The following is a 12644-nucleotide window of genomic DNA, read 5'->3' on the forward strand; positions in this document are numbered from 1 at the left end:
CCCTCAGATCTGATTTGTGCCCCCTCTGTTTTATTTTTGTATTCATGGTTACAAATAAAATTTCCATCCTTTTGAGTTAAATAATAATTTAAACTTATCCCCATATGGGATTTAGAATGTTCAGTAACATGACATTACTGCCAGATTCAAAAGTCTTTCGCGTTGGTTGGCGCTGAGCCAGACGGACGAGCTCAGCGCTGTCATATATCAACACTATGCAGTGTTTTCAACCTGATAATGTTTATTTTAGATTTCAGACATTTAAATACACATAAGCACTGGTAAACCAATAGCCTAGTTTGTAAAATACACCCTAGTCAAATCTAGTCAAATAAGATAATAATTTGCAAATAATAAAAACTAATTATTTTCAATTTCAAATAATAATAATTTGCCGACGTGTGTTATTCATATCAGAAAAACACAGTGGAAGCAACTATTAAGTTCACTCTATTGTTATAAAGGTTATAATTATACCTGTTTAAAAGACGGAGATGCGCACCTGTCAATCAGCTATTACATAACAGAGCGAGGCCAGAGACGAACGTGCTTAATATATGGAATATAAGGAATTAATATATGGAATAATTTGTGCATCTTTGAATAACTGTAAGAATAAATTTCCTTTAAATATAATTTTTGTCATATAAAGTTTTAAGAGATAATAATGTTTTATCCACTTTTATTGCTTATTTAAACTTGCGGTTAACAGCGTGTTTGGCGCATTTAGTTTATTTCAGTAATATTGCTGTTTTTCCGGTAATAACAATACAATTTACATGTCAATCCTGCTTCCTCCTTTGTTTATTAATTTCATTATGCTGTTATGTAAAGTTATAGCCTATGTGGATATTTATTGCCATATGAGATGTCCATTGGCATTATATAAATTCTCTTGTCTAATATTCAAATCATATGTGGAATAATGTGTGCATCTTGAATAACTGTAAGAATACAGTTCCTTTAAAAATAGTTTTTTTTTCAACGTTTTTCAAAGTTTTGAGAAAGATTTAGGATATTTATTGCAGACGTTTATTGCTGTTAAATACTCTCGTCTATAATATGGAAATCAAATAGGACATAGGCTGTAATGTGGTATACTGCACAGTTACCTGCTAATTTTAATTTATATGTGGAGATAAATAAACCTTTGCAAATCTGCTGTTTTAATCCATTCATGTCCTGACCATAGGCTAGGGATTTTAAACATCCTTAATCCACACTTACTAGTCTATCAAATAATATCTCATGATCTATCATCATTAGTGAGTTTCTGGTTACCTGTGCTGTACAGTTGCATGTTTTTTTTTTTTTGGAGATCTCAGTGTATCATTGATGGTATAAAGTTAAGCCCCCTCAACAATTTCACATGCCCCCTCAGTCATTTCATCCTGCAGCCGGGCCTGCTTAAGAGTTTTGCTTTCTTGTGAAAAAATTTTGTCATTAATGCTCTTGGTTTTAAGTGTATGAAAGTTGTACATGGGTTTTAGGACAATGTGCCAAAAATCGCACTACTGGGTTCTGGAGGAGGAGAACGAGCCATGCTGGGTTTACTGGGATCTCTGGATAAACTTGAAAAAATAGGTCTACTGGACTGCATCCTTTATCTGAGTGGAGTCTCTGGATCAACCTGGTACACACACACACACAAACACACACACAGAAATGAGATGACTATGAGATCAACTATAATCAGTCTCTTTATTTTATGAAGGTGCATGACATCTTTATATCAGGAGCCAAACTGGTCCACTAAAGTCAACTCAGTGAAGGAGAAGATCATACAGACACATAAAGGTTCTGCTGTAGGCTGGCGTGATACACTTTACAAACTGAAGAAATATTATGATGAGAAAGGCATGCTCAGCTTAACTGATGTTTGGGGAGTGATAATCGTCACTTCATTTGTGAAAGAGGTAATAAATCCCTTCATAATACTGCCCTACAAAGACAAAAGATCTTAACTTGCTAGAGTGTAGAACTGAGAAAAATGACTTTAAAGTTTAGACTTTTTAGTGACTTTAGTTGTCAGTTATTTTCTTCTTGATTTTTATTTTCTCGAAAAAACAACAAAATTGATTCAAGATACTTATCCACATAATAAAGGAGGTCTTGAATGTCCCAAAAATATCAATAACTAATTTTCGACCAAAAACAAAGTTACTGCCTTTTGCCTTTGTATGTATATGCAAGATATTGTCATTTTCAGTCGTAAAAGTCACAAAATCCATCTTACTCTGTCAGTATTAAAGGTGCCAAAAAAGGCATTGAAATAATCTGTTAAATTGTTCTCTGATATCTACACACGAGGGTTGTGGCTTTTTTTAAATGCAAAAAGTATCCAGAGAAGGTTTTACATTCCATTGAGATCCATTTATAACCCTAGGATTTGCATTTAAAATTAAATGGTCTATTGCAGTTTTTTGTAGACGCTAGGACACATTTCTCAATACTTGGGTCACTTTCAGGATTTTCATAGTTGAATCTGATTTGTTAGATTTTGCCTTAGTCGACTGATAGTATTTTTTTAAATGGCAGCTAGGGCTGTCGCGGTGAAGGAATTTAAATACAGAACAAAGCAGTGTCTAAAAGAAATTAAAATAAGACAGTATTTATGCACCTGTACAGAAGGCAATGAATATTTATTTATGACATTTTCAATAGTATATTAGTAGATAAATTAATGTGTATTTATAAAATATGCATTTTATTTAAGATTTTAAATATATTTCATTAAAATATTATTGTAGAAATGTAGCAAATTGCTGTCTTATTCAGTTTTATATCATCTTAATGTTTTGAACATAAGTTTAACAGTTTTGAAAACAGTATGTAAGCATGTGCAAATTGGCCTGTATGTACAAAGAGTTTTGGCAGATGTTGTGTCTGAGTGAGAAAAGATTTCATGAAATTTGAGAGATGTAGTCATTGAATACATTTGGTGCCAAAGCAATGATAATCGATCCCACATAGACTTCTGTTGTGCTCACTGTGTGAGGAGTTTTGCAAAAGTGACCTGGGACTTGAGAAATGTGTCCTAGCGTCTGTAAAGAACTGTAAATGAACCAAGAAAATTTTTATACTTGACCCTATAATGGCTTAAAACAACCCAGCATTTTAAATTGAAACAACCCAGCACAGGTTAAATTACAACCCAGCGGATTGGGTTCGGCCCTTTTTGAAAATTCTTTTTTGAAAATAATTTTTTGAGTGTAGACTATAATTTGTTTACATTCAAAAGGTATTATTACTTCTCAGAAGGCAACGCAAAGGTAATAAAGAAAACTTCACTTCTGCAATAATATTTTTCTCTTCAGATAGACGAACACATAATTTCAGAGCACCAGGTTGGACATGACAAAGACCCGTTTCCCATCTATAATGTGATTGACAAGGGATGCAGACAGCAGAATAATGGAGGTAGATGTGTGTGTGTGTGTGTGTGTGTGTGTGTGTGTGTGTGTGTGTGTGTGTGTGTGTGTGTGTGTGTGTGCGTGCGTGCGTGCGTGCGTGCGTGCGTGCGTGTGTGTCATATTTAAATGAATGAGTTGTCTGTCTGCAGATCCCTGGTTTGAGATCAGCCCATGTGAAGCAGGTTATTCCATCACTGGAGCGTTTGTGGACGTCTCCAAATTTGGCAGTCAGTTTAAGGGTGGCTGTATGATTAAGGATCAGCCTGAAATGGACATGCTTTACCTGCAAGGTAAGGACCAGCTCTATGTTGTGTTTTAAAACAGTTAAAAGTAAAGCTGCTTCATTGTTTCAAGATTATTTGTCAGACACACAAGTATACAAACAACATCTGGCCAACTCTGCATAGACTGCAAACTACTGTAACATAAAACTAAAATATGTAAACTAGAATATAATTTAAACTAAATATTAACAAATAACGAATAAACTTCAAGCAAAGAGGTAAACGTCACAAATTAGTCCATTAAAAGGGACATTTTACAAGACTTTTGTAAGATAAACAAATCTTTGGTGTTTAAAAGTGAAGTTTTAGCTCAAAATACCACATAGATAATTTACTGTACAGTTTTTTACGATCGCTATGACAGATTTTTCAATACTTTTAACAAGTTTCCAAAACTCTTAACACAGCAACACACCTACAACACACAACTTGCAAAAATCATTAATTTCATGCTCAAAATCACAAATTGTAAACAAAACTCTCACACTGTTTACCAAAACACTGTAAACATGTCCCAGAATCAACTAGTTATGCCAAATCATCAACACACATTCTCTTCCAACAGAAACATTTAGTCAATCATAACACAATCTCATAAAAACACAAACATCAGATGAAAAAACAAAACCTGCATTATTTTATGTGTCAGTCTGTCCTTATACAATAGACAGTAGATTGTATTGATTATAGACTGAGTTTTGCACTGCAGTTTCTTTTGAAAACTTGTTTATATTTTTGTTTAGTTGGGTTTTGTAAATGCATTCATTATGTTTGTTTTGCTGCAGAAATTCAAGACAAAAATAAATCATCCATCTTAGAGTACAGTTTATGAAAAACATAGACAGACAGAATTGCTGCAGTAAAGACTTTACAGTATTTACAACAGGACATTACTGCAAGATAACAAACATATTCAATATAACTTTCATTTACAGTATAAATAAAAATACAAACAGAAAAAGCCACTGAAGACTAAAGCAAAAAAAGAAAATCTCATCATCTAATCTATTGCGTTTCTATTTGGCCACATGTTCTCATTCACATTACACCTGATATCTTCTCTGGCAAGGCATCTTGTCAGGAATCTTTGCCATGTCTTATCCACCTCTGACAGTGTTCAGGTGTGATGTCTGGGAATGCACAATCTATTGCATCCAGGTTGGACTGGACGAAAACCTCTCCCTTGTCCTGGTGGTCTTGCTACCCATTTGGTCTTCCATTGACTTGTGCAGCCATATATCTTATGTTTTGTGTTGCTCATATTATTCCTTTTCCAGACAAGATCGACCTAAAGAGGTTCTCTTTTACTCTATTGTATACCATATGGTCATGCAATCGAAAGAACCTGAATCAGCTGTGATTTATATATTTGCATTGGTACAATAAGTTATTTTTCATTCCAAATAGAAATAAAATACAGGCTATATATTTTGTTTCAATTCATCATATAAACAGCTGTTTACTTTGACTAGTCAGGTTTAGCACATGATGTTATCTGTTTTGACATGCCGTGTGAAAGCATTTGTAAATTTGACATAAAAAATCAATTGTTTTGGTCTTGTTTGAGCTTGTCTGTGAAAGAAGTTCAAGCATTTTAATTTGTGTTAATTATATGCATTTTGTGTTAAAGCAACAAGAAATGGGTTAATAGTATAGCTTACATAGGCGGATGAAGTGCTAAGTGTGTTAAGAGTTTTGGAAACTTGTTAAAAGTATTGAAAAATCTGTCATAGCAATCATAAAAAACTGTATTATAGCATGTTAAAATTTACACTTTGAAGGTGTGAGAAAAATTTGCAATTTTTGGGTGTGTCATTTTAAATGCAAATGAGCTGATGAGCTAATGAAAACACTGATCGCCATAATGGTGGTTTGTTAAAATTGAAACTCACTTGTGCTGTCAATTATATGTTTTATACATATATTTTTGCCATTGGCAAAATAAATCTGATGTATTAGTTGTTTATTGTCATCTTTTGTTTTTGTAGCTCTGTGTGGCAGTTGTATTGCTGATGGAGAAATCAACGCGCAATACGTATGGGAAAAGTTTAAAGGTACCAGCTGCTGGCTTTACTCCATCTAAGAAAACATTTCATGTCTATTTATTACATATATATATCTTCAATTTGGTTGCTTTTGGATTTTTACAGGGTTCTTTAATAGAAGTAAAGAAAATATTTTTGAGGTGGATGGAAAGTTGGAAGGTAAATTACGAGTATCCACATATTTCTTATTTTATGATCACTTTTCTAATGCTTTACAATTTTGCAAAACAATGATCCTCACAACAACACAACACTTTTTTTCTTCAGAAGATAGCACGTCTCCAACAATAGAAGAAGTCCACCAACTGTTCTTGGATCTGGTGGAAATGAATCTCGCTGCGCTGAAAGGTGAAGACACTTCTCCTTATGAAGAAGCCATCAAAGCAAAGATATCAGGTAAGCAAATGCTTTGAGTTCGTTGTCACACTTTTTCATCACACATTTTTTAAGCTCATACGGTGCAGACACAAACCAAGAACAAACAAGGCAACACAAATATCAAGTGTAGTAATTAAATTCATTGTTAATTTATTTCAAAGCATTCGTCAGAGAAGAAATGTAAAGTATTGTATGTCTTCTCTTATTATCAGAACTTCAGCTGGAATTAGATGAAATAGATGAAACAGACGGTTTATTGGACTCAGTTAAGAGGCTCACCGCGGCTGTATCTGAGAGTTTGAAGTCCACATATCAGTCAGCGAAAGTTTAAGTGTCTCTACAATCACTTTAATCTTCCAGACAGATAAATATCTTTGATGAACCTAAAAATAAATAAAGGGACTTTGATTTTGATGAGTGTATTTGTGTTTTGTTAACAGAAGTTTATGGGAACGTTATTAAGTCTGTGACTGAGTGGATCTGGGGCAGAAAGTACAATTTTCTTTACCAAGTGAAAGATGAGAATAGACCGGGTGTTATCAGTTTATATCGATATAATCCTGTGAACACTGACCCTATACTGTTGTTGATAGATGATAGTGTGCCCATCATTTTTCGGGACAGTAAACAGAGAGACTATGAAGATGCTGGTATATTGAACAACTCACCTTACATCTCAGTGCTGAGACAGGAGAGAGACGTTGACCTCATCATTTCCCTGGATTTCAGTGATGAAGATCCTTTTGATGTATAAAGCTCAATTAAAAGAAGATGATGTATCATGATCCTCATGCTCTTCCTCCTCATCCATCTCATCTTCCTCATACTCTTCCTACTCATGCATCTTATTTTCCTCATACTCTTCCTCATAATCCATCACATCTTCCTCATGTTCTTACTCCTAATCCATCTCATCTTCCTCATGCTCTTCCTTCTCATCCATTTTATCTTCCTCATGCTCTTCCTTCTCATCCATCTCATCTTCCTCATGCTCTTCCTTCTCATCCATTTTATCTTCCTCATGCTCTTCCTTCTCATCCATCGCATCTTCCTCATGCTCTTCCTTCTCATCCATTTTATCTTCCTCATGCTCTTCCTCCTCATCCATCTCATCTTCCTCATTCTCTTTCTCATCATCCATCACATCTTCCTCATGTTCTTCCTCCTCATCATCTCATCTTCCTCATACTCTTCCTCGTCATCCATCACATCTTCCTCATGCTCTTCCTCCTTATCCATCTCATCTTCCTCATGCTCTTCCTTCTCATCCATCTCATCTTCCTCATGCTCTTCCTTCTCATCCATCTCATCTTCCTCATACTCTTCCTCCTCATCGATCTCATCTTCCTCATGCTCTTCCTTCTCATCCATCTCATCTTTCTCCTACTTTTCCTCCTCATTCATCTCCTCTTCCTCACGCTCTTCCTCCCCATCTATCTCATTTTCCTCATACTCTTCCTCCTCATACATCACATCTTCCTTATGCTCTTCCTCCTGACCCATCTCATCTTCCTCATACTCTTCCTTCTCATCCATCTCATCTTCCTCATGCTCTTCCTCCTCATCCATCTCATCTTCCTCATGCTCTTCCTTCTCATCCATTTTATCTTCCTCATGCTCTTCCTCCTCATCCATCTCATCTTCCTCATGCTCTTCCTTCTCATCCATCTCATCTTCCTCATGCTCTTCCTCCTCATCCATCTCATCTTCCTCATACTCTTCCTCCTCATCCATCACATCTTCCTCATGCTCTTCCTCCTCATCCATCTCATCTTCCTCATACTCTTCCTTCTCATCCATCTCATCTTCCTCATGCTTTTCCTTCTCATCCATCTCATCTTCCTCATACTCTTCCTCATCATCCATCTCATCTTCCTCAAACTCTTCCTTCTCATCCATCACATCTTCCTCATGCTCTTCCTTCTCATCCATCTCATCTTCCTCCTGCTCTTCCTTCTCATCCATCTCATATTCCTCATACTCTTCCTTCTCATCCATCACATCTTCCTCATGCTCTTCCTTCTCATCCATCTCTTCTTCCTCATACTCTTCCACCTAATCCATCACATCTTCCTCGTGCTCTTCCACCTAATCCATCTCATCTTCCTCATGCTCTTCCTTCTCATCCATCTCTTCTTCCTCATACTCTTCCACCTACTCCATCACATCTTCCTCATCCTCTTCCTCATAATCATCTCATCTTCCTCATGCTCTTCCTTCTCATCCATTTTATCTTCCTCATGCTCTTCCACCTAATCCATCTCATCTTCCTCATGCTCTTCCTTCTCATCCATCTCATCTTCCTCGTGCTCTTCCACCTAATCCATCTCATCTTCCTCATGCTCTTCCTTCTCATCCATTTTATCTTCCTCATGCTCTTCCTTCTCACCCATCACATCTTCCTCATGCTCTTCCTTCTCATCCATCTCATCTTTCTCCTACTTTTCCTCCTCATCCATCTCCTCTTCCTCATGCTCTTCCTTCTCATCCATCTCATCTTCCTCAAACTCTTCCTTCTCATCCATCACATCTTCCTTATGCTCTTCCTCCTCACCCATCTCTTCTTCCTCATACTCTTCCTGCTCATCCATCTCATCTTCCTCATACTCTTCCTTCTCATCCATCACATCTTCCTCATGCTCTTCCTTCTCATCCATCTCTTCTTCCTCATACTCTTCCACCTAATCCATCACATCTTCCTCGTGCTCTTCCACCTAATCCATCTCATCTTCCTCATGCTCTTCCTTCTCATCCATCTCATCTTCCTCAAACTCTTCCTTCTCATCCATCAGATCTTCCTCATGCTCTTCCTTCTCATCCATCTCTTCTTCCTCATACTCTTCCACCTAATCCATCACATCTTCTCATGCTCTTCCACCTAATCCATCTCATCTTCCTCATGCTTTTCCTTCTCATCCATCTCTTCTTCCTCAAACTCTTCCTTCTCATCCATCTCATCTTCCTCATGCTCTTCCTTCTCATCCATCTCTTCTTCCTCAAACTCTTCCTTCTCATCCATCTCTTCTTCCTCATACTTTTCAACCTAATCCATCTCATCTTCCTCAAAGTCTTCCTTCTCATCCATCTCATCTTCCTCATGCTCTTTCTTCTCATCCATCTCATCTTCCTCATGCTCTTTCTTCTCATCTATCTCATCTTCCTCATGCTCTTTCTTCTCATCTATCTCATCTTCCTCATCTTCCTCATGCTCTTCCTTCTCATCCATCTCTTCTTCCTCTTGCTCTTCCACCTAATCCATCACATCTTCCTCATGCTCTTCCTTCTCATCCATCTCTTCTTCCTCAAACTCTTCCTTCTCATCCATCACATCTTCCTCATGCTCTTCCTTCTCATCCATCTCTTCTTCCTCATACTCTTCCACCTAATCCATCTCATCTTCCTCAAACTCTTCCTTCTCATCCATCTCATCTTCCTCATGCTCTTTCTTCTCATCTATCTCATCTTCCTCATGCTCTTTCTTCTCATCTATCTCATCTTCCTCATGCTCTTTCTTCTCATCTATCTCATCTTCCTCATCTTCCTCATGCTCTTTCTTCTCATCTATCTCATCTTCCTCATGCTCTTCCTTCTCATCCATCTCTTCTTCCTCACGCTCTTCCTTCTCATCCATCTCATCTTCCTCACGCTCTTCCTTCTCATCCATCTCATCTTCCTCAAACTCTTCCTTCTCATCCATCACATCTTCCTCATGCTCTTCCTTCTCATCCATCTCTTCTTCCTCATGCTCTTCCTTCTCATCCATCTCATCTTCCTCTTGCTCTTCCTTCTCATCCATCTCATCTTCCTCAAACTCTTCCTTCTCATCCATCGCATCTTCCTCATGCTCTTCCTTCTCATCCATCACATCTTCCTCATGCTCTTCCTTCTCATCCATCTCATCTTCCTCATACTCTTCCTCATCATCCATCACATCTTCCTTATGCTCTTCCTCCTCACCCATCTCTTCTTCCTCATACTCTTCCTCCTCATCCATCTAATTTTCCTCATACTCTTCCACCTAATCCATCACATCTTCCTCGTGCTCTTCCACCTAATCCATCTCATCTTCCTCATGCTCTTCCTTCTCATCCATCTCTTCTTCCTCATGCTCTTCCTTCTCATCCATCACATCTTCCTCATGCTCTTCCTTCTCATCCATCTCTTCTTCCTCATACTCTTCCACCTAATCCATCACATCTTCTCATGCTCTTCCACCTAATCCATCTCATCTTCCTCATGCTCTTCCTTCTCATCCATCTCTTCTTCCTCATGCTCTTCCTTCTCATCCATCTCTTCTTCCTCATACTTTTCCACCTAATCCATCTCATCTTCCTCAAACTCTTCCTTCTCATCCATCTCATCTTCCTCATGCTCTTTCTTCTCATCTATCTCATCTTCCTCATGCTCTTTCTTCTCATCTATCTCATCTTCCTCATCTTCCTCATACTCTTTCTCCTCATCTATCTCATTTTCCTCATGCTCTTCCTCCTCATCCATCTCATCTTTCTCATACTCTTCCTCATCATCCATCTCATCTTCCTCATACTCTTCCACCTAATCCATCTCATCTTCCTCGTACTCTTACTTCTCATCCATCTCTTCTTCCTCATACTTTTCCACCTAATCCATCTCATCTTCCTCAAACTCTTCCTTCTCATCCATCACATCTTCCTCATGCTCTTCCTTCTCATCCATCTCTTCTTCCTCATACTCTTCCACCTAATCCATCACATGTTCCTCATGCTCTTCCTTCGCATCTATCTCATCTTCCTCATGCTCTTCCTTCTCATCCATCTCATCTTCATCATGCTCTTCCGCCTAATCCATCTCATCTTCCTCATTCTCTTCCTTCTCATCCATCACATCTTCCTCATGCTATTCCTTCTCATCCATCACATCTTCCTCATGCTCTTCCACCTAATCCATCTCATCTTCCTCATGCTCTTCTGCCTAATCCATCTCATCTTCCTCATTCTCTTCCTTCTCATCCATCACATCTTCCTCATGCTCTTCCTTCTCATCCATCACATCTTCCTCATGCTCTTCCTTCTCATCTATCTCATCTTCCTCATGCTCTTCCTTCTCATCCATCTCTTCTTCCTCATACTTTTCCACCTAATCCATCTCATCTTCCTCAAACTCTTCCTTCTCATCCATCACATCTTCCTCATGCTCTTCCATCTCATCCATCTCTTCTTCCTCATACTCTTCCACCTAATCCATCACATGTTCCTCATGCTCTTCCTTCGCATCTATCTCATCTTCCTCATGCTCTTCCTTCTCATCCATCTCATCTTCATCATGCTCTTCCGCCTAATCCATCACATGTTCCTCATTTTCTTCCTTCTCATCCATCACATCTTCCTCATGCTCTTCCTTCGCATCTATCTCATCTTCCTCATGCTCTTCCTTCTCATCCATCTCATCTTCATCATGCTCTTCCGCCTAATCCATCTCATCTTCCTCATTCTCTTCCTTCTCATCCATCACATCTTCCTCATGCTCTTCCTTCTCATCCATCACATCTTCCTCATGCTCTTCCTTCTCATCTATCTCATCTTCCTCATGCTCTTCCTTCTCATCCATCTCATCTTCCTCATGCTCTTCCACCTAATCCATCACATCTTCCTCATGCTCTTCCTTCTCATCCATCTCATCTTCCTCAAACTCTTCCTTCTCATCCATCTCTTCTTCCTCAAACTCTTCCTTCTCATCCATCACATCTTCCTCATGCTCTTCCTCCTAATCCATCACATCTTCCTCACGCTCTTCCTCCCCATCTATCTCATTTTCCTCATACTCTTCCTCCTCATACATCACATCTTCCTTATGCTCTTCCTCCTCATCCATCTCTTCTTCCTCATACTCTTCCTCATAACCCATCACATCTTCTTCATCCTCTTCCTCATCATCATCACATCTTCCTCATACTCTTCCTCGTCATCCATCACATCTTCCTCATACTCTTCCTTCTCATCCATCACATCTTCCTCATGCTCATCATCCATCACATCTTCCTCATGCTCTTCCTCATCATCCATCACATCTTCTTCATGGTCTTCCTTCTCATCCATCTCATCCTCCTCATGCTCTTCCTGCTCATGCATCTCATCTTCATCATGATCTTCCACCTAATCCATCTCATTTTCCTCATAATCTTCCTCCTCATAAATCACATCTTCCTCATGCTCTTCCTCCCCATCTAACTCATTTTCCTCATGCTCTTCCTCCTCATCCATCTCATCTTTCTCATACTCTTCCTCATCATCCATCTCATCTTCCTCATACTCTTCCACCTAATCCATCTCATCTTCCTCGTACTCTTACTTCTCATCCATCTCATCTTCCTCATACTCTTCCTACTATTGCATATTCTTTTCCTGATACTCTTACTTCTCATCCATCTCTTCTTCCTCATACTCTTCCTCATAACCCATCACATCTTCTTCATCCTCTTCCTCATCATCATCACATCTTCCTCATGCTCTTCCTCCTCATCCATCTCATCTTTCTCATACTCTTTC

The 12644-nt window shown here is 38.3% G+C and overlaps 1 protein-coding gene across 1 annotated transcript in view; it reads left to right on the forward strand.

Moving 5' to 3' along the window:
• The window catches only part of LOC129439539 (cytosolic phospholipase A2 gamma-like), a 38952-nt gene that overhangs the window by 24658 nt on the left and 1650 nt on the right, over positions 1 to 12644 (forward strand). Inside the window, exons 11-16 of the mRNA XM_073860805.1 lie at positions 5686 to 5751; positions 5848 to 5901; positions 6010 to 6138; positions 6333 to 6445; positions 6539 to 6636; positions 6712 to 6868. Of these exons, the coding sequence (XP_073716906.1) occupies positions 5686 to 5751; positions 5848 to 5901; positions 6010 to 6138; positions 6333 to 6445; positions 6539 to 6636; positions 6712 to 6868 (617 nt within the window). The remainder of the gene's footprint in view (positions 1 to 5685; positions 5752 to 5847; positions 5902 to 6009; positions 6139 to 6332; positions 6446 to 6538; positions 6637 to 6711; positions 6869 to 12644) is intronic.

This window comes from Misgurnus anguillicaudatus, chromosome 22, assembly GCF_027580225.2.
Source record: "Misgurnus anguillicaudatus chromosome 22, ASM2758022v2, whole genome shotgun sequence".
Classification (NCBI taxonomy): Eukaryota; Metazoa; Chordata; class Actinopteri; order Cypriniformes; family Cobitidae; genus Misgurnus; species Misgurnus anguillicaudatus.